General features: G+C 39.4%; 1 protein-coding gene across 3 annotated transcripts in view; it reads left to right on the top strand.

Annotated features, from left to right (window-relative positions):
• Positions 1-24781, top strand: part of Mpp7 (MAGUK p55 scaffold protein 7) — a 206088-nt gene that overhangs the window by 72875 nt on the left and 108432 nt on the right. For 2 of the 3 annotated variants that reach the window (XM_087206965.1, XM_087206967.1), the window contains one exon: positions 9701-9819. In XM_087206965.1, the coding sequence (XP_087063091.1) occupies positions 9701-9819 (119 nt within the window). The remainder of the gene's footprint in view (positions 1-9700; positions 9820-24781) is intronic. The other variant, XM_087206964.1, reaches the window with a different exon arrangement.

Below are 24781 nucleotides of genomic sequence, written 5' to 3' on the forward strand. Positions count from 1 at the left end.
AGAAAAATTGGCCCCAAAGCAAGATTTATTAAAAGAATTCTATTCTTGAGATGAATTTTATAGGAGGAGCCCACAATTATTTTAGTGTGTTTAGTGTTGAAAGCAAACAGTAAGTTCCCTGGAGGCTCAGCTTGGAGATACATATAGATATATATATTTTTTAAACTAAAAAAAATTTGTTTTTTCAATACTGGGGATTGGATCTAGGGCCTTGGATATGCAAGGCAAGTGCTCTATCACTGAGCCATACACTGCCCCCCCATCTTAATTTTGAGACAGTCATGCTAAGTTGCCCAGGCTAGACTTGAACTTGTGGTCCTTCTGCCTCAGCCTCCCGGAGTGTTGGGGTTATAGACATGTGCCATCACACCTGCTTCTCTACTTCATCTTTTACCCAATACCTGAGGTCCATCATTACCTGTCTTTATTGCCTAGTGTGAAAGCCTTTTCCCCTTCTTAATATATTGTAGCAGAATACATGTTGTTTTGTAATAGTATTTTTTTAAAATTTTATTTTATTGATACATTTTAGGTATACAATATAATGACATTCATCATTTGAAATTTGCACCTGTACATAATCTCTCTTGGTTCTTATTTTTCCTCCTTCCCCTGCCCTCCCTTCAACCCCTCCATCCCTCCCTATTTACAAAGACTTTGCTTCCATTTTTTAATTTTCTCATATTAATCTCATTCCATTCTATCCTTTCTCCTACCCCTCCCACTTCCCCTTCCCCTTTGCCCCTTTTCTTCCTATTTCACATTATCTATTATACCTTTTAGTCCTTATTTACACTCTCAGTTTCTCACACGAGAGAAACTATTGGGTATTTATACATGTGTGTCCTATTTATTTCACTTAAGAGTATGGCCTCAATGTGCATCCATTTAGCTATAAATGTCTCTAATTTCTCATATTTTATGGCTGAGTAGTACTCCATTTTATAAAAAAACCCCACATTTTCTTTATCCAGTCTCTAGTTGATGGGCACTTGGGCTGTTTCCAAGTTTTAGCTATTACAAACTGTGCTGCTATGAACATGGGTGCACATATATCACTGTGGTATGATTCTTTTAATTCTTTTGGGAAGATACCCAGCAGGGGAATAGCTGGGTCAAATGGGACCTCTAGCCCTAGTTCTTTGAGGTATCTCCATACTGATTTACACAGTGGTTGCACCATTCTACACTCCCACCAGCAGTGGAGCAGGGTTCCTCCTTCCCCACAGCCCCGTCAGCATTTGTTATTGGTTGATTTCATGATAGCAGCCACTCTTTCTGGGGTGAGGTGGAATCTCAGTGTTGTTTTCATTTGGATCACTCGAATGACCAGTGATGTTGCACATTTTTTCATATGTTTATTTACTATGTAATATGTATTCTTGAGGCTTGGACATACATGTTTAGCATTTAATTTGGGATTTATTTTTATTTTTGTTTAAAAGATTTCAATGGGGGTTGTTTGGAAAAGTGAGGCATCATTTTAAGTTTTACAGATAACTCTCTTAATCCTCATAACACTCCTATCAGAGGTTACTAGTATTGGTCCATTTTCTTTTGCTATAATAAATTACTTAAGGCTGGGCACCTTATTAAGAAAAGGAATTTATTTAACTCACAGTTCTGGAGATCTAAGAGCATGATGCCAACATGTGTTCAGCTCTTTTGGCTCCGTGAGAACATGGCAGGTGACATCAGGGTGGGAGTGCATACAGAAGTGAGAGATCACATAGTGAGAGAGTGAAAGAGACTCAGGTCAGGTTTGCTGTTTTCAGCCCCTGCCACTTTCCTCCACCTGGTTTTTACACTGGGCTATGTCCTGAGCCCCCACCTTTTTATTTTGAGACAGCACATGTACTGTGATTGGACCTAAGAACGCTTGCCTAGCATGATTTCTTCAGACTCTTGCCAGTAACGGCTATTTGCAAACTTCATTGTTTTCTAAATCAATAGGAGAAAAGTGATATGCTCTGATGCCTTTTCTTTAACCATTTCTTAGGTTATGTATTATTTTGTACGTTAATTTTGGGGGCTTCTGCTCCTTTTACCTTCTTGGTTTATTATGCTTCATTGCCTGTTTTTCCAGGGTTTATTAATTTCTTATTGCACTTGATCTGAATTGCTGTTTGCAAATAATTTTAGCAGTTTCTTTGTAACATTGTTTGTTTTCTTGATGTGTGAAAAATTTGTTCAAAAATCTATCAGTGATTGCCTTTTATGGTTTCATAGTTCCTTGTCAGTCTAAGAAAAAGCCTCTCTTGCTCCAACATGATAAAAATATTCTATGAAATCTCCCTCTATTTTCATGGTTTCATAAACATTTGAAATATTTGATCTATCTGTAATTTGGGTGTCAGTTAAGATATTTAGCTTTTTCCTTATAGTTAATCCTTGAAGTTTTTTAGTTGATAAAACTGATGGGATTATTACAAGAGGCATAAGACAGAATTGAATTCTGAATAGGCCACTAAGCAAGTTAGATTAAATGCATTTCCTCCTGTGACATGGAGCTAATAATAGCACTAAATTAGATAACTCATGAAGCGCTGACTTATATAAAATACCTCTGTAAGTCATGTGTGTGATTAATAATGGGATTGCTACTGGTAATAATTATTGCTCAGTATTATTTTAGGAGGCTTTATCAGTTGGTTGTAGAAAGAATAGATTAAAGGTAGAAAAGATTGAAATAGGTTTTTTTGGTACTGGGGATTGAACTCAGGACCTTACGCTTGTGAGGCAGATGCGGCACCACTGAGCTAAATCCCTGGCCCCATATGTTTTTTATCTTCAAGGAAAAATGACAGATATATTTAAGACATGACTATAGGAAACCCACCTAGAGCACATTTAAATCCAATTGCTTGAGAAAGCCAGTGAAGTTAAATTAAAATCATGATCTATATAGGTGATGGCTTAATGAACTGGCTCGAAGGGAGCTATTTCATACTGCACTGAAAGCATTCTCATTAGTAAACTACTTTGCATGACTTCATACAGCCAGAATTTGCCATATAAAATTCCTCTGGAAAGGGGAACAGCTTACAGTATTTAGTTCCCAAACAGCAGGAGTCAGTAACCTGTTTAAAAATCTTAAAAGATCTTTGTAGCTCTCTGCAATTAATTCCTGTCATAATTAACATCTTTCTTAGCTCCTAAAATTTTTGCCCATATGTACTTTGTATTTAAGAATTATTATTATGGTTCTTGGGTCAAACCCAGAGCCTGTTCATGGTAGGCAGGAACTTTACCACTGAGCTTTACCCCCAACCCCATTTTTTTAAATGTTTAAAAACCATGATCTTTGCTCTCTTTCATAAGTGCCATATATTTCTGAAGAGATGAGTGCTCCTTGAATAAGAGTTATATGAAAATCTCCAGAGAATCAAAACTAACAGAAGATCCATCTATCGATCTACATACGTGTGTGTACACACATAAGCACACATATACATATGTGTATGTGTACTTCCAAGAGAAATTTAATATGGGAATTGACTCACCTGATTAGAAGCCTAAAAGTCTCACAGTCTGCTGTCTGCGTACTGGGGAACCAGGAGAGCTCGTGGCGTAATTCGTTTGGAGGCTAAAGGGTGGAGAACCAGAGGAGTGAATGGTGTGACTCCCAGTTTGAGTCTGCAGCCTGAAGACTGGATCTGGGGTGTGGGGGCTCCTCTTGTAAGCCCTGAAGTGCGAGAAGTGGGAGCTCCCGTGTCTCAGGGGAGGGTGGGAGAAGATGAACGTCCCAAGGCAGACAGAAAGATGGAATTCACCCCCTTCCACCTTTTGTTCTGTACGGGTCTTAAGCGGATTAGGCGATGCCTGACCACATTGTGAGCGTGGATCTTCACAGTGGTTCACCTTGATTGGGTTAAGAGACACCTAATATCAGTGAAGCCCACTGCTGGGTGGATCTGGATGGGTTGTGGGGGCGTGACCCTGGGGACTGGGTTTGGTCCCTGGCTCCTTCCTCTCTTCCTGTTTCCCTGTCTTTCTGCTTCATGGTGGCCATGGAGGGAGCAGCTTTCTTTTTGCCATGGTATTTCTACCTTGCATCCAGTCATCTGTGGACTGAGACCTTTGAAACGATAAACCAGAATAAATACTTCCTCCTTTGATTTGTGTATGTCAGCAGTGGAATGATGACTAATACAACCTTAGGTTGTATACTAGGTTACCAATTCGAATGTGAATCTCTTCCGGAAATACCCTCACTGACACACCCAGAAATAATGGGTCAGCAGCTCTCTGGGTGCCCTGTAGCCCAGTTAAGTTGACCCATAAAATTAACCATCACAAGAATGTTCTTTTACCATATTTGAACTTAGAACTTGAGCTTAATGAATGCCCTCCAACTGAGCTATTGGATCCAGGCTTAGCATGCTGTTAACATGGGCACATGCTATAAATAGTACACACCTTTGATTTAATGGCATTTCCCTTTCAAATCCATAGTAGTAAAACTGCTAAATTCACGAGTCACTGGGTAAGTATTTTTCATTATATTTCCACTGTCAAACAACAGAAAGTCACACCAGAAGTAGATACACACTCTTAAATCAATGTGTAGGAGATTGAGCCAGGTACTAGTTCATGGCCTCTCAGCTCCGCAGCCATACTTCATTGCCCACTTTCTGAAACGAGCTAGCCCATTGAATAATTCTCCTTTGCTGAGAATGTCAGTTTGTCAGTTGCGGGTGCTGGAGGGACTCACAGCGGGAGGAGGGGATGAGTTGGGTGGTTTTTCATTTGCTGTCTTGCTTCTATCATGGGTTTGCTACAGCACGTGGCATGTATCCCTTTGAGTTTTAGCCACACACACTCGAGGTATGCACTTAGTCTCATGGACTCCTGGGCTCCGTGTACCGGTACATGGGGTGGGGTGGGGCTGCGCATCTGCCAGGCCCTATTAACTGTTTTATGGACCTCCAGAATATTTCTGGCTTTCTAATCCTTGGAGGAGGGTTATGACTTCACGTCTGCAAATGTTAAAGATACTTTGAAAGTAGCTAAGTTGTTCCATTGTAGAAAATTTTAAAAAATACTGCTACATGAACCACTGAAAAATCAATCAGCTTTATATGGATTCCCAGTGACAGTATCTCACACATAATTTAAAAACTGCTGTGTCTCAAACAACTTACCTAGGGCTGAACACAATATATTCTAACTCCAGAAGTGGCACTAATGATAAGGAATTTACTGTGAAGGGTTTAGCTAAAATAGTTGCATGAAATGTGGAAATGAGGTGAAAACCACATACTGTACTGAAATTAGTGTGTCTTGCCTCACAGGGTATTTAAAGTGTGTTCCTAACTAAAGTATAATTTAAATATTATAATCAAGCATGAACATTGTACCATTGATAACAAATGATCCATGTTTGGATTATTAATTAGATATAATTAAAATGTAATAATTAGATGCATTTCATTGGCAGCCTGATTACATATTTACTTACAAAAAGTATGTTGTGACTCCGGCAAATACAAGATCCTTGAATGAAGGATTGTTTTATGTTTGGGCATGTCTGTCTATCTATGAATCTATATATTTATGTATCTATCTATATTCCATGTCATCAAAGATTATAAGCTCGTTAGGGGCAAAGATAGCAGTGTTTTTCATACTTTATTGTATCTTCAGTGACTAGCTAGCATAGCGTCCTGAATATAAGAACTCTGTAAATGTTGATTTTTCAGGATGCAGCTTTTAAAGAGCATATTAGTCCATTTTGTGCTGCTATAAAAACAATACAGTAGTTCTCCATGATTTTGTTTTCTGTAATTTCCCTTATTCACAGTCATTTTTGGTCTGAAAATACTAAGTAGAAAATTCCAGAAATTAACAATTCCTAAGTTTTAAATTATGCACCATCCCGAGTTGTGTGATGAAGTCTTGCTCTAGCCACCTGGGACATAAATTATGCCTTGGTTCAGTGTGTGATTCCCACCTGTGAAACACTTAATAGCCCCCACTTAACAGATCCACTGTTGTGGAATTGCTGTGTGTGTGATCAAGCAACCTCAGTGTACCTAGTAATGGCCCCAAAGCACAAGAGTGTATATGGGGAAGAACACAGTATACATAGGGATTGGTAGTGTCTGTGATTTCTGGCATCCACTGAGGATCTTGGAATGTATTCCTCTTGCTGTAGATCTGTAGAGCCTTGAATGATGTTTGGTCAATAGCTATTACAAGTGTTTACTGGAATGAAGTACTCATGAGCTTGAATGATTGCAGAGCACAGGGTAACTTTCACTATCCCAGTTCTTGTTCTGGGCCTAAGGAGATTTGGGTGAAATTTTTAAGATAGCCCATGCTGTCCCAACTCTTGTTTTTTCTCCTCTGACTCTCCAGGACCCAAACCATTTGGGTATCAGAGTATTCCTCACTGCGGGAGCTCCAGGAGTTAAGTGTAAGAGTACTTAAGACACGTGTCTGAACACAGACCCAAGCTAATGTGTGGACAAAGATGGTGTCCAGGCCTCCATACTTCTTTGAGTGGAAGTAATTGTGTTGCCTGCCTTCAGACTGCACACACCTCCAGCCTGTAGGCGCTTTTAGCCTCTTTTTGACTTTGGGCTGGCATTGCCCTGTCTCTTCTGCCCTGTCTCTCATCATGGGTACTGGATGTGGTAGCTGAAGGGAAGGCACTGCTGTTGTCAGTAGAGAGCCGGATTGTGGTGAGATGATTAGAGCTGCATAAAGGTTGCATAAAGCTAGTAAAGACCAGAACACTCAGGTTTCTGAGCTTCTATAAGCTGAACTTGGGTACCAGGTTAACATTTTCCATATGTAAAAGATGAAGGTGGTTTTATTTCCAAATATGGTGTTATAACCCTGTCAGATTGTATGGTTAAGATGTTGTTTTGACTTTGAACTGTTGAACTCAAGTGACATTTTCATTCTGGAGGAAGATGTATGAAGAAAAAGAAAACACTGTTTTTGATCAAGTGCCTAGTTTGTACCAGCCATGAGAATAAATGCCCCATTGTTCCACTGAACGACAGCCATTTTCACCACAGGGCGTTTTTTGGTCTTTTTTATGTTTTTGGTGTTAACATTTTGTTTTGAGATAATTCATGGATTATTAAGAAATGATGTGGAGAGATCTCCTGCACCCCCACCAATAATAACTGTCCTCCAGTAATAACATGGTGCGGAACTGCTGGGGAGCAGCAACCTGGGGAATCATTGCTGATGCAGTCCGCTGTGGCTTGCATGTCTCCCCCAGAGTTCACACACTGGAAGCTTGAGCCCCAGTGTAACAGTGTCAGGAGGTCAGGCCTCACGAGGGAAGCCTGGGTCACGAGGCCTCTGCCCTCGGGAGTGGAGGAGGGGCCTGTTATGAAAGTGGGATCTTGCCCTCCCGCGTTCCACCATGGGATGACACAACCAAGGTGTCTTATCACCTGCCAGCTTCCTGATATGGACTGCCCACCCTCCAGAGCTGTGAGCCAAGTAAACCATTGTTTATAAATGACCCAGTCTGGAGCTGGGCGTGTGGTGCACACCTGTACTCCTAGCACTTGGGAGGCTGAGGCAGAAGGATCCTTGTGAATACCAGTCAGCCTCAGCGACATAGTGAGTTCAAGGCCAGTCTGAACTACATAGCGAGGCCAAAAACCAAAAAACAAACAAGCTGTGTTATCTACAAGTACCTACTCTGCAAGATGAATATAAACTATATGTATGGTAAACATGAGTAATAAAATTTTTAAAAAGTACCCAGTCTGGCATTCAAATATCAAAACAAAATGGAATAAGCCACACCATTGACCTTATTCAGATTTCACCAGTTTTCTCTGTGTTCATTAGCGTATTTAAATACTCCATGTAATTTTACTACATATGTAGGTTGCCATTTCTTTTTAAACATGACAGAGAGGCAAGACTTAGATAAGTTACATGAAATGCTACAGGTGTAGTTATGGTGGGTGTTTGACTCTAGATCTGTCTTGCTTTTTCAGTAATAACAACAACAACAGTGGCCGAGTCTCACTAAGTTATGTGTGGAGCACAGCACTTTCTATTTGACAGGAACTGTTCTAATGTACTGACCATTTAATCCTCTCAGCAGTTACACCATGTGAATAAGTCATGTCGCAGTGGAGCTAGTGTCTATTCAAACTCTTAAGTTATACAACAAGGCCTAGGTAATTAGTTTTGCAACTTCTGAAATCAGTAGTAAAATAATGAAATTCTACCATCTTTTTATGTAATTTCACATTTTGAACTTCTGATTTTAATCACTGATCTTAGCAGTTGTTGAGCACTTTCGTGTGTGTGTGTATATGGAGAGAGAGAATATTATTTAAGTTGAATTAGGGACATACTTTAAAAATAGTTCTACTAAGTGATAAATAAAAGCTCACTTAGTCAGAATACCAGGTATTTAAGAGAAGTATAAAGCACCAAGAATACTTAAGAATGTAAATGGGAGAAGTGTGTGTGTGTGTGTGTGTGTGTGTGTGTCTGTGTCTGTGTGTTTAATAGAGTATTTCTTTTTGGCTAAATATAGCCCCATGAATGTTTGAAGTTAGTCAGATCTTAAGTTCTATACCTCATTTCTTTGGTTGTGAATTATCACCGATCAGCAGAATGTGGTCCTGCTTCATAAGAGAACAGCTAAACAAACCAGCAGCCGTTCATTTACCTGCTAGGTAAAGATCTTGTAAAGCTGTCCCTCTGATGAACACCAATGCTTATTCAGACCAAAAATAACAACAGCCCCGTGTGCTGTCGTTCCCAGGAGGTCTTGGTGTTTTTGTAGACAGCAGACAGAAATAAAAGGAATTTTGTCCTTTTTACTTCATGTAATCCCACTGGAAAACGGAACATGTGCTATGCGTTGAAGCTCCCTTCTGCCAGGTCACCTCCCCAAAGGGTCTCGGGCAGGGGCTGTTGCAACATTTCTTGGAGACGGGTGTGACGGGCCTGATGGAGACGGATGGGCGAGCAGCATGCTACTGTGGAACACTGCGCTACTGTCTATGCGAGGAGTCTCCCAGCTAGTGAGCAGCGAGCAGCGAGCAGCAGCCTGGGAGCCGCATCTGCTGCTTTAACTCTTTCAGAGGGGATCAGATAAACCCTACATGCCCCAACTCGAAACCAAGTTCTCCATGGCTTCTTTTTTTCTTTTAAATGCTTGATTACAATGATGTGGCATCATGTCTGGTTTATTTTGTCTTCCTTGGCAGACCTTCATTTTAGATGTTAGATTTACAAATATTTTTGAAGCTATGTGTTGATAGGGACTCTTTGGAAATTACAAAACCTTTTTAGTGGATCACTCTAACCACTTTCTGTTCTCCTAAGGAAGTTTTTCCTATTCATGACTCATTTCGCTCTTTGGCTAACACGGAAGGAAATGTAATAACAATTAAGAAAAGGAATGTATGTATTTTCTTCTTTCTTTGAAAACTTGTACACATTTTCAGTCTCGGGTTATGTAAACTGGGATGACTACAGAATGCTGACAACCGTGAAAGGTAAAAACTTGTCTGTTAGTTCATACTTCTTTGGGATTTAAAAATCAGAAAGCTTCCTTTGCTTCTTTGGAGAAGTGTTTTGCTTGATGGCCCAGAATACAAATCCAGTAAAAACAACATGTTCCAGCCATCATTTACACACACCTTAAGCGAAATTAATGAGATCACTCTAAGATTATGCTTTGTGTTTTATTTTCATTTTATAGGTCTGTATGAGCTGCTGGCTGCTCTGCCAGCCCAGCTGCAGCCACATGTGGATAGCCAGGAAGACTTGACCTTCCTCTGGGATATGTTTGGTGAAAAAAGCCTGCATTCACTGGTAAAGGTAAACCTTGGCTGATGTCAGATTCTCTTTGTAAAAAACATATGGAAAAATATTTTGAGCGACATCTAGTAAACCAGAGATCAAATTGTTGCTTTCTGAAAACAAAACCTCCTTGTTCCATTTCACTGACGGGCGTGGAAGTTGTTAAAGATTCTACCAAAAATACATAGATGATTTCACTTAATGGTGGTCATCTGGCTGTGCATACTGATGTAGCAAACATGTGGTTGGCCTTGTTTAGAAAAAGAATATGAAATAGTAGCAGGGAAGGTTTAGACTCCTTTATAGTCAACATTCATGAGCTGGAATATAACTTAAATAAATAAATGTTCACAGCAAAAATTAGAAGGAATATATTTTCTGAGGTCAAGAATGGCAGCAGTTCAGTAGCCACATTAATTTAAAATAATTTCCTTTAACAAAGTCAACTGAAATTCTAGTAAGCTGTTTCTTATATTGGCACAACTCCATTGAAGTGGTATTTTGTAGATAAATACAGTACACTGAATCTAAATGTGAATAAAAACAGTTTTTGGAGACAGTTTTAGTAAAGCGTCATGCCATGAAAATGATCAGCCACCAGGAACCAGATCTTGTCTTACAGAAACACTGGGAGTGATCAGAAATCTTAAAATAGTAAAATGAGAACAAGAAACTTACTGGAAAATATGCCACTTTTGCTTCTGGAAATATGAATTGCATTTTCTCTCATTTGACTTAAGCTGAAAGAAATTTAGAGTCTTCCTCGAGTCTGTAGGAGGTAGAAGTCCATGCCCCGTGAAATCTGGGCTTGTGCTAGTTCAGCTAAATTTGTTATGGTTGTCTGTCATGATGGTAGACTTTTAATTGATGTATAGAATTTGTAAATGAGCCCCTGCTGAGCTGCAGTTGCTTTATAGAAAGGAGAATTCTTATGTTTTTTTCCTCCCAATTTACTGAAATTTGTATGCTTTGAGCAGTAACGATTCTCAGGAAGAGAAAGTTGATATGTGGCATTTCCCTGGCAGTATGTTTAAAGACTAGAATGTTTTATTTGTTCATTTATTTGTTCTTTCATGATAATGTAATTGCCAAGGTATCTCTTTACTCTAAATGGTTTTAGGCAGTTTAGTTATTTGGGGATTTAGAAATGGTAATGGGATTCCAGTTGATGAAGTTTGTGGCTTGATGAGGTAGTCATAAAAATATTTCTGTGTAGAATGTATAGGAGTTGAATAGCTATAGATTAACTTATATTGATTCTTTTGATAGAAGGAATGAAATGTAGTATTTGAATTAATATTATCATCCCTTAATCATTAAAACATGCCCCAAAACAATGCATGCATGTTTGATTTATTTATGACAGGGTTACTACCTCAGTTTTTTTTTTAACCTAAAATGGAAGTCAGAATGTCTGTTGGCAGAGTTGTAAGTTTCAGGTAAAATAGTAAAGATTGAAATTCTTTGATAGCTATAAAGGTTAGGTAAACTTAAGTGGGCATTATTAAGTATCAAGGAACAATGTAATTATCATAACCTGTGAAGAACCAGAAAGAACTTACAGAGACAGTTCTGTTAAAAGAACAGAACTGATGTATAAAACAAATTCTGAAGTTACAGTGGCTGTTGAGTGTTAAGCAAAGGAAGCTTCCAAAGCGTATGTCAGTTACAAGTGGTTGGGAGCATTCTGAAGGGTACTGCTGTCTGGTTTCTTAAAAACAGCGAAACAAATAAATGGATATTACTGGTATTTAGATAACACATTTAACACATCTGCTATTCCAAATGTTTTTTCGGAAATTGCTATTGAGATGTATTTTAAAAATTAATTTTATCATGTATCTGTAGTATATTTCCAGTGTCTCTACAGTTTTCCCTGCCCTGACTTTGATCAAATGCAGACCTCAAGAATGTCCTTCAACTGACCCATTCTGTTAGTTTTAAATATGTAACATCTAAAATGCCTCCAGGAGGCAGTCTCATGGGATTGTAGCTTTAAACAGCTGGAACAAACCACTTAACTGTACTCCAAGTACCTCTATTTAAGGTTGGAGGATAGAAGCTTTCAGCTTTTGTACATAAATCTTGATAGAGCAAAAAGGAATTTGTTTGAAAAGATTTGTTTTAGAGTGAATCAAAATGTGCTTTGGTTTTATTTTATGCTCTTTTGCCTGATGTTAAAGTTGTTAGTATGTGATTTAGAACTGGGCAAACACAAAATTTTCATAGTTATATTATACTCTATAGATTTTTAAAAGATAGTTGTAAATCACATGGCTTTAACTAATAGGACTTTGGGATCTAAAGTAAAATATAGATAAGAAGAGGCATTTTTGGCATTACAGTCTATGTAGCAGGTACAGCAGGCCACTGGGGAATAGAGAAATAGGATGTCACAGAGAAATAGGACGATCTTTGGGGTATTAGCTAAAGATATTGTATTTATAAAAGGGAAATTTTTGGATAGAAAAGTTGAATAACAACAACAACTGTGAGCATGAGATTTTGTTAAATATCAGAAGAAGTTGGTGCTGAGGGAGGATGTGAGAAATGTCATGTCTTGGGGGGTGGGGAGATGTGTGGTGTGAGCAGACACCACTGATCCGGTGGGTGTCATAGAAGACCGCGGAGTGGAGAGCCACATTTTTTACCACCTTTGCAGATATACGGGAACTGAAGCATGTATTTTATGCCCTAGCTCATTTTTAAATTTATCTTTTACTCTTAGGCATTTGTTCAGTTATCTCTTTACTTCAAGTTTTATTTAGTTATGCTCTCTCTATATTTGATAGTTTTATGTATTTCTATATTTTTATAGGCTGATTTAAGTTCATTTAAGGACAAGATATGGCAGAAAGACTTGCTTAAATATCATTTTCTTTTTAATTAGTTTGTACCGCTTCCTCAGGAAATTTCTGTTCCTAACACAGTTGTGTTATATTTCTAGGATGAGTATCAATTGTGATTATCTTTCAAATAGTTACGTCTGTTTCCCTCTGCCCTTTTAAGTAGCTGTGTGTGTGTGTGTGTGTGTGTGTGTGTATAGATAAGTGTGTGAAGGGGAGGAAAAAGTGATGACCTGAATTTTATCCTTTTTCAGATTTTGAAGTATTTCAGGAGACAAAAATTAACATTTTAAAGAAAAATTTCCTCATGCAGTTGAATTATTTGTGTGATTTCAGTTGAAAAGGACTAATGATACTCAGGTAGGCCCTTACAGCGTTGAGTTACATAGCTTTAACTTTTGATTATTGATTAGTTTATTTGTGCCATCGAGTACTTACTGTCACCAATCACTGAACAGACTGTCAGGGCCCAAAGGCCCGACCTGGCAGCCACAGTCCCCTGCCCTGTGGGTCTCCAGTAGCCCAGAGGGTTACAGATGGCTCTCACAACACTGCGTGATAGATGTTGGCAGCTTCTTACTAGAGGCACAAGGTATGTAACTCAACACTGGCCTCAGGCATGGGCTCTTGGATGAGCTGGGGTCCTCTGCTAGATGTTGCATGTCGAGTAGGAGACACTCAGGTAGGAATTGATGGGAAAGTGGGAGATTGGGTGAGAGGAATAACATGTAGGTGCCTGGAGGTAAGAATGAGTATTGGCTGTGAGTAATGACTTTTGTGGGCACCGTCGTTTGCCTGGTGTGTGAATCAAGGAAGGGTATGACAGCAAAGCGTGGCAAGAAAGGCAGGGGCTTTTTTGGTTCTGGGTGCTGGAGACGGAGCCCAGGGTCTTTGCACTGAGCTACATCCCCATCCCATTAAAAAAAATTTTTTTTTTTAAATTTTGAGTCAGAGCCTTGCTAAATTACCCAGACTAGGCTTGAACTTGTGATCCTCCTACCCCCGCCTCCTGGAGTGCTGGTATTATGAGTGTGTGCCACCACACCGGGCTCAGAGACCTGTTTTTGAATGGAATGTCTTCATAAATCCCTTAAGGTACAAACCAAGGCAATGGAAGCCACTCACTGGCAGGTTTCAAGCAGGGGAGAGAAGATACCAGCTATTTTTTAGGAGCAAGTTGACATAGTGTGAAGACTGGGTAGGGTATGAGATTTCCAGGGTAAAGATGATGGTGTCAGAGTGTTGGGAAAGGGGAGCTCAGTTTTAGTTTGAGAGAAAGGGTGATGCTAGCATACCTGAGGCTTCTTAACATATCAGAACTCCTCCTGCCTGTGATCCAGCCAATGGTCTTTATGTCAGGCCATTGGGAGCTGAGAGGATGCCACAGGTTGTCTCTGGAGATCTCTGTAAGCCTGAAGGCACCGGTTCTCATATATTTTGACTACCTTCTCAGAGGAAATGAGAGGTGATTTTAGTTTTGTTGACGTTTGCTATTTGGGGCCTACTCAAATGGGACTGCCTATTATATAATTGAGTACATGCATCTGGAACTGAGGATAATTTCATTCTAGCTTGGTGATAAGGGATTTGGGAGTAGGACTGCCTGGTAAAATATAGAATATCCAGTTAAATTTAAATTTTGGATATATAACAAGTGAGTTTTTAGTATACATATGAGCCATACAATATTGGTAATTTTATTTGTGAAAACTGGCAATCTATTTGAGAGTCATTCAACATTTAGTTTAGTAACATTTATTATTCACATGCTGTACAGTTCATTTGCTTAAAATACACAATTTAGTGGTTTTTTAGTATACTTACAAGGTTGTGCACAGCCATCACCACAGTCAGTTTTAGAGCAGTTTGTCACCTTACAAAGAAGTCCAGTACTCCAGCTATATCTCCCAGCCCCACATTCTCCCTCCCATTCCAGCCTGAAGCAGCCATCGTCTACTGCCTCTGTATCTGTCCATTCTAGACTTTTCATATAAATGGAATCATATGATCTGTGGTTGTTTGGTGACTGGATTCTGTCATTCAGTTTAATAATTTCAAGGTTCACCCAGGTCTAGCGTGCATCTATATTCATTGCTTTTTGTGACTGAATAGTATTATGTGGATATGCTCCATTGTGTTTATCCTTTCACCCATTGGTGGACATCTGAATTGTTTTCACCTATTGGCTGTCACACACAGTGTTACAGAGAACATTTGTGTATGAGTTTTTGTGTAGGCCTATGTTTTCAGTTCTCAGGATATATATCTAAGAGTGGAATTGCCCGGTCAAATGGCAGTTCTGTTAGACATATTGAAGAACCGCCAGACTGTTTTCCAAGTGGCTGCACCATTTTATATTCCTACCAGCAGTTTTTGCATCCTTACCAATACTTGGTTGTGTTTTGGTACCAGGGATCAAACTCGGGTCCTTGCGCTTGTGCAGCAGGTGGTGAAACCACTGAGCTAAATCCCCAGCCCAACCAATACTTGTTTTTATCTGAGTTTTTGATTCTGTCCATCCTAGTGGATATGAAGTGATACCTCATTGTGGTTTTGATTTATGTTTTCCAGATGACTGAATGATGCTACCATCTTTTCATGAGCTTAATGGCTATTTGTGTATCTTCTTGGGAAAAAATGTCAGTTTGGAATCTTTGCCATTTTCCCCTTTGGATTCCTTTTCATTGATAAACTACTTTTTAGAACACTTTGAGATTTCTAGAAAAATCGAGCAGACAGTATAGATCTAGCTTTCAGAGTACCCTCTTGCACCACTTTTTCCTTTTCCATTAGTGTAGCCCTTTTATTGGCTAATGAACCAATATCGACACATTATTATTAACTGAAGTATGTAGTTTGCATTAGGACCCTTTCTGTTGTACATTTTTGTGGGTTTTGACAAATGCATAGTGTTGTATATCCACCAAAAATGGACAAGAGTTCCTGTTGCTTTGTGTATTCTCAGCCTTTGGAAGTGTTAGTTCTTCTGGATTTCTGTTGATTAGCAGGTGTATAGTGATATTTTATGATTGTGTCAAGATACAATTCCCTTAAAATAGACATTAAGTATATTTTTATATTTCCCATAACAGTGATAATTTGAACAATTCTTCATAATTTTTAATATGTCTTTTATCAGATTGTATTTGCAAATACTTTCTCTCAAATGGTGATTTGTCTTTTCATTCTCTTAAGAGCATCTTCCATAGAGCAGAAGTTTATAAACTTTTTGCTTTGTTACCAATCTCAGGGGGAAGAGTCTTGTTTCTCAACCATTAAGTATAGTGTTAGCTGTTATTTTGTAGATATTCTTTATCAAGTTGAAATTTTGTTCTACTTTCAATTGGGTTAGAGTTTTTTTTTTTAAATCATGATTGGGTGTTGGATTTTAAAAACTTTTTTGGCATCTATTGATATTATATGGCTTTTATTCTTTAGCTTATTGAGTTGGATTACAGAAATTTAATTTTGAATGTTGAACTAGCATTTACATACCAACAATACATCTCACTTGCTTGTAGGATATAATTAAATTTTATGTTGTTTGCTAATATTTTTTGAGGATTTTTATATGTCTTTTCATAAAAAATACTCCAGTATCCACAAATTTTGATAAGTTCCATTTCCATTTATTTCAAAGTAATCTAGAGACTTCTCCTTTGACTCTTATGTTATTTAGAATTGTTTAATCTCCAAATATTTAGAGATTTTTCTTAATGTCTGTTACTGATTTCTAGTTTATGTAATCTGAGAGTCCATGGTATGGGATTTCCATTCTTCTAGATTTAAGTTGTGTTTTATGATCCAAGATGTGGTCTACTTTAATAAAAGTTCTATATGAGCTTGAAAAGAATTTGTATACTGCTATTATTGGGTCAAGTATCCCCTGCATGTCAGTTAGATCTGGTTGGTTGATGTTATGCTGCTTGTTGCAAGTATATCATTGTTGATTTTTATTCCTGTTGGATCTGTCAGTTACCAATAGAGGGATGTTGAACTTTACAAGTATAATAGTGGATTCTCCCATTTCGCCTTGCTGTTTTATCAGTTTTGCTTCATGAACTTTTATTCTCGTTAAGTCTGTATAAAAATTATTGGGTCTTGTTGGAGAATTGATTCTTTTTTCATTATATAACAACTACCTTTATTCCATATAATTTTTCTTGTTTTGCCACTCTGCTTTGTTGGAAATTTATATAAATGTATTTTCATAGTACTGGGGATTGGACCTAGGGTTGCTCTACTACTGAGCTGTATATATTCCCAGCTCTTTTTAGTTTTTGAGACTTGGTCTTGGTAAGTTGTCCAAGTGAGCCTTGAATTTGCTATCCACCTGCCTCAGGCTCTCAAGTAACTGTAATTTTCACTGTAACTTTCTTCGAGTTAGTGTTAGTGTGCTTATCTTTTTTCAACCCCCCCCCTTTTTTTTTAATCTGTGTCTTTATATTTAAAATGAGTTTCTGGTAGACAACATATAGTTAAGTCTTCCTTTTTACCCACTGTAGTAGTTTCTGTGTTCTAATTGGTATATGCTATGGTTTGAATATAGTTAGAATATGTGCCTGAAAAATTCATGTATTTGAAGCTTGGTCCCTGTTGTAATGATGTTCAGAGATGGGGGGACCTATAAGTGGTGAGGTCTAGTGGGATTTTGATTAGGTAATTGAGGGTGCTGCCCTCAGAGAGAGTAAGGTAGTTCATCTCATCAGAGTGAGGTCTAGAAGAGCAAGCCTGACATTCGAATTGCTTCCTGGCTGCCTGTTTTGCTGCATGGTTCCTCTCTTATTGTTGCTGCCACGATGCTGTCCACTATGAGGTCTCACCAGCAGCTAGGTGATGCTGGTGTCATGCCCTTTAAGCTATACAATGTGAGCTAAATAAACCTCCTTTTTTTGTAACGTACCCAACCTCAGGTAATTCATTTCATTAAAAGAAAATAGCCAAATACACTATATTTAAGACATTCACACTTAATTGATGTAGTTAACACTTATTTATCATGTTTGAAGCTGATATTTACTCATTGCATTTGTTATTGTTAAATTTTCTTTTGATCACTTTTTCTTTCTTTGCTTTTAGTTGGGAATTTTACATATTCCTTATATAGATCTGAGTTCTGATTTATATAACTAAAATTTTTTCTTTCTGAAGAGCATTGAACACTTCTTGCAAGGTAGGTCTACTAGTAGGCAACAAATTCTTTGAGTTTTGTTTGTCTAAAGAAGTTCATATTTCCTCTTCACTTTGAAGTCTAGTTCCCTGGATACAGAAATTCCACAGTAGCAGTTTTTTTTTTCCCAACACAAAGAATATGTCATTCCATTTTCTTCTTGCTTGCATGGTTTTTGATGAAAAGTCTGATGTTATTCTTTTTTTTTTTGGTACCGGGGATCGAACTCAGGTGGGTCCTTGCGCTTGCGCAGCAGTGGTGAAACCACTGAGCTAAATCCCCGTCCCTAGTCTGATGTTATTCTTGTCCACTACAGGTAAGGTCTTTTTGCCCTCAGGCTTTTTTGAAGACTTTGTCTTTGTTTATGATTTTCTCCAGTTTTAATATGATTTGTCAAGGTATGCATTTTGAGCCTCCTGAATCTGTGGTTTGGTGTTGTCCTTAATTGTGGATTACTCTTAGCCATTATTACTACAAATACTTCTGCTGCATATTTCTTCATCCCTTCTCCTTCTGATGTGCCCATTAATTGTGTGTGTTATACTTTTTTCTAACTGTCCCACTCCTCTTTGCTCACCACCCCCATTCATCGTTCTGTTTGCATTTTAGTTTGGAAAGGTGCTGTTAGCAAGTCTTCAAGCTTCTCTCAGCTGTGTTCATTCTCCTGATAATACAGCAGAGACAGTCTTTTTATTAGTTGTTTCTGATTTCTAGCATCTCATTTTGAGTTTCTATCAGAGTTACCGTCTCTGTGCTTACATCCCATCTGACCTTACCTGTCATGTACTTTTTGCCTTGGAGGATTCAGCATGTTAATCCTTCTTAACTTTACATTCCCTGCCATGAGGCTGGCAGTGTATCTCAGTGTTGGAGCGCTTGCCTAACGCCTGCAGAGTGCCGGGTTCTATCCTTAGCACCACCAAAAAATGATAGTTAAATTTCAAAATCTTTCGTATCTAACTCTGTTTCTGAAGCTTGCTTCCTCCCTTCAGACTGTGTTTTTCTTGCCATTATCTTGCCTTGTAATTTTTTTGTTGAGAGCTAGACATGATGTATTGGGTAATAGGAACTGAGGTAATTAGGCTCTCCGTGTGAGTTTTTATGTTAATGTGGCTTGGAGCCGGGCTGTTTGAGGTTTGCTGTCGCTCTGTGCCAGAGATTTGAGTTTCCTTAATGCCCTCGCCCGGCCACCCCACCTGTTGTCTTTGGATTTCCTTAAGAACCGTTTTTTAGAGTCTGTATCTCCTTGTTGCTCTCCCAGTTACAACACGCTGTTATTTTATTGGCAGTGTGTTGATTGTGGCAAGTTGGTGGAGAAAGTGTTCTGTAATCTTGCACTTAAGAACCAGGTTTTTTAGAGACCTGAGTCCCTGGGGTGCGACCTTCAAAGCCCTTCTTCTCCCCTACTCCCCAGCTTTTTCTTCCTCTGATTAGGCGCTGGAGGGGATTAGAGTTACTGCTGCATTAGCCTTTCCTTGGTTCAGATAGTGTCTTGATAAAGCAGTTTTCCTTAGAAGCCAGGCTTTTGTTACTGCGAAAGCTCTAGCCATACATATATTTCAAAGTAGTCACTTTTCCTCTCCTCCCACTGAAACACTAGGGAATGTTTTGGTCCTGGCTTCCTCCATAAGAACGTGGTGTTGGGCTGGGGATGTAGCTCAGTGGCACCGCGCCTGCCTCACATGCTCAAGGTCCTGAGTTCCATCCCTGCTACCAAAACAAAAAACAAAACAAACAAAAACGTGGTGAGGCTCCTGGAGGAGATAGTGGGGGTCCTCCTGGCCCAGACCCCCAGGAGTTTGTAACTCTCAAGCTATTGTACCCCTGGCCTCATCAGTTCATCCAGGTTAGCACTGAAGTCACTGGCGCCAGTAGCTTTTGCTTCTGCTTCTGCTCTCAGCCACTTTTCCCTGTGTCCCTGTCTCTCCTAATTTCAGAGAGGCGCTTCAGTCTGTGACTTAAATTCTCTGCCGTATCTAAGAAAAGTCATTGATATTTGAGTTTGTCCTGCTGTTTTAGTTGCTACGAGGCCTGGAGTGATGGCTTCTGTACTCTTGTGTTGGCGCTAAGGCCAGAAGTTGTCCTTTGCCCACTTTTAAACTTGGTTATTGTTCTTTTAATTACGGAGTTTTCAATGCATTCTGGATACAACTTCTTTATTAGATGTGATTGGCAAATATTTCCTCCCATTGTGTAGGTCATCTGTTCACTTTCTGGTGGCAGCCTTTAACAGCTTTAGTTCTGAGCTTCAAAACATCGCTAGTTAACTAACGTGAACTTCATTTGTGCTTTGTTTTGATACACTTCACCCAGAGAAGAGTGTACAGGAGGCCTCCGTATTCCACTGTAGGAAATTTTGTGGTCATGTTATGGTTCATATTCTTTCTTTCTCCCAACAAACAGGTTCTTTATTTTCCTTGTCAGTCTGCTGTAAAGAGCAATACGTCACATAACCGACTTCAGGTGACACACTTGAAGTACCATGCTAATTTCTCAGTCGCCTACTTTTTTACCTTAATAAAGATGAACAATTCGAGGTAAGACACATTTCTAGCTTTATTTATTCATAATTTCAAAGAAATACTTCTTAGTGTCAAACAACAATTACACTTGCAATCCAAGTTATCCAGTTTTTCTTTTTAAACATTTCCTAAAATTTTGTTGGTAGTTTTTTTTAAAATCTCCATGTTAATATGAATTTATAACGTTTTAAGCTCTTTTGAGTTTAAATTAATCCTAAAAGTGAAAATGTTCTTAGATCAGAATCTAAATAAATCCCGAGAAGATGTTTATAGTGAAATTTGTGAATCTAAATATACTTTTAATATTTTATGTCTGCAACCTGGATACTTCAGAAAATGAAAAGGGGTCAGAAGGTCGTGCTTCATCTTAATCTTTCAACAGTTTGAATTTTCTTAGAGATTAGTGAGATTTTCTTGGGAAGTAGTTATTTTCAGTATCAGTATAGTTGGTCCAGTCAAAGTATTAAAAAAGAGAGACAGTTCCATTGAGCAGTGGTTTTATAAACTGTTCAGTCGCTTAAAATCCTCTCTTTTAATCTACAAGCAGTGAAAAGCATCACACTGGGTGGAAAGGTGGTTATTTACACAGTTGGGAATTGGGCTCAAAGAATATTTTGTACGCTGCTCGCCAGTCCAGGGCTCTTTGGAAACAGACTGGCGTTTGGAGAGGAGGTGGTGTTCTGTTCAGGGAGGAAGCCCCGGGGAGGTCCTGATACTGGCCTCCGAAAGATCATTGCCTTGGGTGGGAGAAAAAAGGAAAAGACAGCCAGACATTGCGAATGATCCGTGGCCGCCTGGCCTGGCCTGGCCGTGTGGCCATTTGGGTCTCCACAGCTGCTGGCGCTCCTTGGCCAATCAAAGGTAATTGTCCAGCCCGCGCTGGTGGAGAAGCCAGACAGAGTTATTTCTTACGTTATAGTTTACATTTTTATAGGCATAGAAGCATGGACAGTCTGCTGAAGATAGGGATTCCTGAGGCCCTGAGTAAACTGTTGCCTTTGTAATTCATCCTCTGAAGATGGCCACATGCAGCCCCTCACAGGGACCTGCTGGGATGCAGGGTGAGAGGGGAGGATACAGTACTCGGGCCTTCTTGCAGCCTGGTCTGTTTAATGCAACGGAGCAGTGCCTTTTGGAGCCACTCAGCTAAGCTCCACCTCAGGATAAGCATCTTACATCTGTATTTAGTTGGAATTCAATAATAGGGAATCTACATGCACTACAAAGACATGCTTCGTACCTAGAAACAGAGCTGCCTGAAGAACGGTTTGTGCACTAGAGCACGCAGAGCCAGGAAGTCTGTGGCCCTTGTCTTCCTGCGCAGGCCGTCCTGTCACTCCCTAGCCCCAGAGACCAGGACTCCAGTAGCAGAGTCTCCAGCTCCTGTAGACCTCATCCCAGCGGTGGACTCCAGGGCCACAGAGACATCGTCTGCCGCCCACTTGGGCCTCGGCAGGCTGCTCCGCTGAGCCACTGCCCCTCGCCTGGAGGGAGTGACTGGCAAGGGAGATATACATTTGCACTTCTGGGTCTCTGGATCAAATTAGAATTACAGGTAAACTTTGTGTGTAAACTGTTTGATGTGGGCAGAAGGACCAGATCTAGTTTCCTAAAGTTTAGCTTAGTACTTTAGACTTGTGATTACTAACCGTGAAATGAATGAAAGGAGTCACTGTGTGGCTGGAGGAGATAAGGTAATTTCCAGAAAGAAGACTTGTGTGGACATCACATGATTTCATGAGCCAGTCACACCACGTTGGGACCTTTTGCCGCCTCCATTCTTTTCTCTTTGTCTCGTGATCACTTCATTCTGAGCTTTTGCGTCGCCTTGGTTATAAACAGTTGGGTTCACCTCTCCAACCAGGGCCAGGTAGGGGCGCACTGCGTGGGCTCAGATTCTGGTTGTGCAAGAACAAGAAAATACTCACATCATGCTGTCTCCTTATTGAAGGTTTAACTTTGCAGTGCCTGACTTGCAGTATGTGTGAAGGAGGGTTACTGGTAGGTCCTCCTTATGTTCCTGCTATGATGAGTAACTCATGTCTGAAGTGTGCTTTAAGTAGTGTCTGATATGTGGTCATTATCATGATGAGGATGATTCCTATCCTCACGATCTTCAGTTTGTTTTCTTTCAGTTGTGATGTTCAAGGTTGTGTTCTATTCTTTTCAGTATCCCTTTGACTGTATTGCTGTTTCTTCAGAACAGTATTTTCTTGCCTTTTAATTTTTGTTCTATTTAAAATTCCAGCAAAGTTAATAAAGTCTACGATTTGAAATTTTTGAAGAAGTTCTTGAGTTGGTTAAATGTGTTTTCTAATTTTTCCTTTACTTAAAAATGTTATATTTTGGGGGCATTAAAAGTGAGAACAATGTATTGAATACCCATACATTCACTCCACACTTTAAGGGATAAAATGTCACTCATTCACTCATGTTCATTCCTTTCACCTGCCAGAGGTACCTTTCAACTTGAGTTTGTATACAAGAACAGTATGAGGTGTTATTTTCTATGTTTTGGGATCTTTTATAAGTAGAATCATATCTAACACATTCATTTTTTTCTGCAGTCTATTGTTTGCATAGTAGTTGGTGAGATTTATTTATGGCTCCAATTCATTCCTCAACATTGCTGTCTATGGCATTATGTGACTAGATCACCAGTGACCTTTTTATTAATGGATTTTTACATTGAGTATTGTCCTGCAGTCACAGGAGCCCATGGTCTGGAAACCATGTTTATCTCCATATCACTAGGCAAGGTGGTAAATAACTTCCGTGTGGCTTCCCCTGTCTGAGTATGGGGTCGCTTCTTGAAGTATCACACCCGAGAACGGAGTTGCCTGGCCACTGACACGTGCATGCACGCTTGTTAGATGTAGCCATATTGCTCTTCTTGGTGATTGTACTGGGGAACAGTCTGAGAGTCCAGTGGCCTCACTTACATCCATGTCGACCTTTGAACTGTTAGCTTTTGATTTTTGCCAATAGGATTGCTTTGAAATGTTACCTCCTAGCTTTTGATTTACCAGTATTAGGAGTTGAACATGTATTGTGTGCCATTCCAGTTTCTGCTTTATATCCTTTGCCTGTTCTCCCTCCCTCTAATTTGGTTATTTGCCTTTTCTTGTTGAGTTGTAGGAATTGCTTTATATATTCTGATATTGGATCTTTCTGTGTATGCATTGTAAGTATGTCCTGGCCTGTGCTGACTCTACTCTGTTAGTTTACCCCAAGCGTTTAAACATACATACATGTGAAAAGTCTCTGTTGTAGACCGAGAAGCAAACACTCCCTTACAAACACGAAGTCTCAGCTCAGTGTGATCTCCGAGAGCATGGATCAGAGGCTGGGGTGTCTGTAGCTTCGGCTGAGTCTGAGCTCTGTTTGTTTCTATTTGCTTGCTGGCCCTGTCTGCTGGTCCCCCATCCCTGTGGGCTGCATGCATCAACAGAATGTATTTTTAGCACCTAGCATAATGGCGGGTGGAGTGGCTCATTCAGGATCTGTGTGTAATCTAATCCCAAGTAACCCTCGTTGCCAGAAGTGTACATTGCCTGAGTAAGGGAGACAGGAAAACCTACTCTCTGGCCTCTGTGTCGCCCAGTTCGCTTTCTATTAATTTCACAAACCCTTGCATTGACTGAAGTGTCATGGCCATTCATAGGTAATCGATTAGTGTAGTTTGTTTTTTCATTCAACTCAAGTTGTGACGTGAGTTGTACCTTTCAGAGAGAAGACAGTAAGATGTTTTAATCTATATTTTAATTATTGATATGTTGGTTATCAATATATCATATTTTCATACGTCAGTAAAGGTAGCAGGAATCAGAAATGTTTTTTGGCAGTCATGGTGTAGAAATAGTAAAACAGCAGAAAGAAAGAACTGAGTTAGATGGGTTTTATAATTATTTCCACTTTCCCAAAATATTTAAAAGATCTTTGACATTTTCAAGTTATTTTTAAAAATTACAAAACATTGAAAATACTTTATGTACTTGTAATTCTGTAAATAAGGCATCAACTAAACTTAATTTCTTATTACAAATGAGTTGTGTGTGGTGGCGCATGGTGGTCATCTCAGCACTCTGGTAGGCTGCGGCAGGAGGATCACAAGTTTGAACCCAACTTAGGCAGCTTAGCAATTTAGAGAGAGCCCCTTTCTCAAAATAGAAATAAAAGACAGGCTGAGGATGTAGCTGAGGGCAAAGGCCCTGGGTATACACACACACACACACACACACACACACACACACACACACACACACCCCAAAAACTTAAAAATGAAGTTTTGTATGTCTAAAGTAAAAATTGAATTCAAATGATCTACTTTAATGAAAACATATTTCAGATCTTTATCCACCCCCACCCCCCCGTATCCTGTAGTATCCCAGTTGTAGTCCATGTCAGATTGAATGTTCCTGGCCCTTGATGTTAGTGTGGCC

This window comes from Heterocephalus glaber, unplaced genomic scaffold (assembly GCF_053883595.1).
Source record: "Heterocephalus glaber isolate CG9 unplaced genomic scaffold, H.glaber_assembly_v1.0 deba00000738, whole genome shotgun sequence".
NCBI lineage: Eukaryota > Metazoa > Chordata > Mammalia > Rodentia > Bathyergidae > Heterocephalus > Heterocephalus glaber.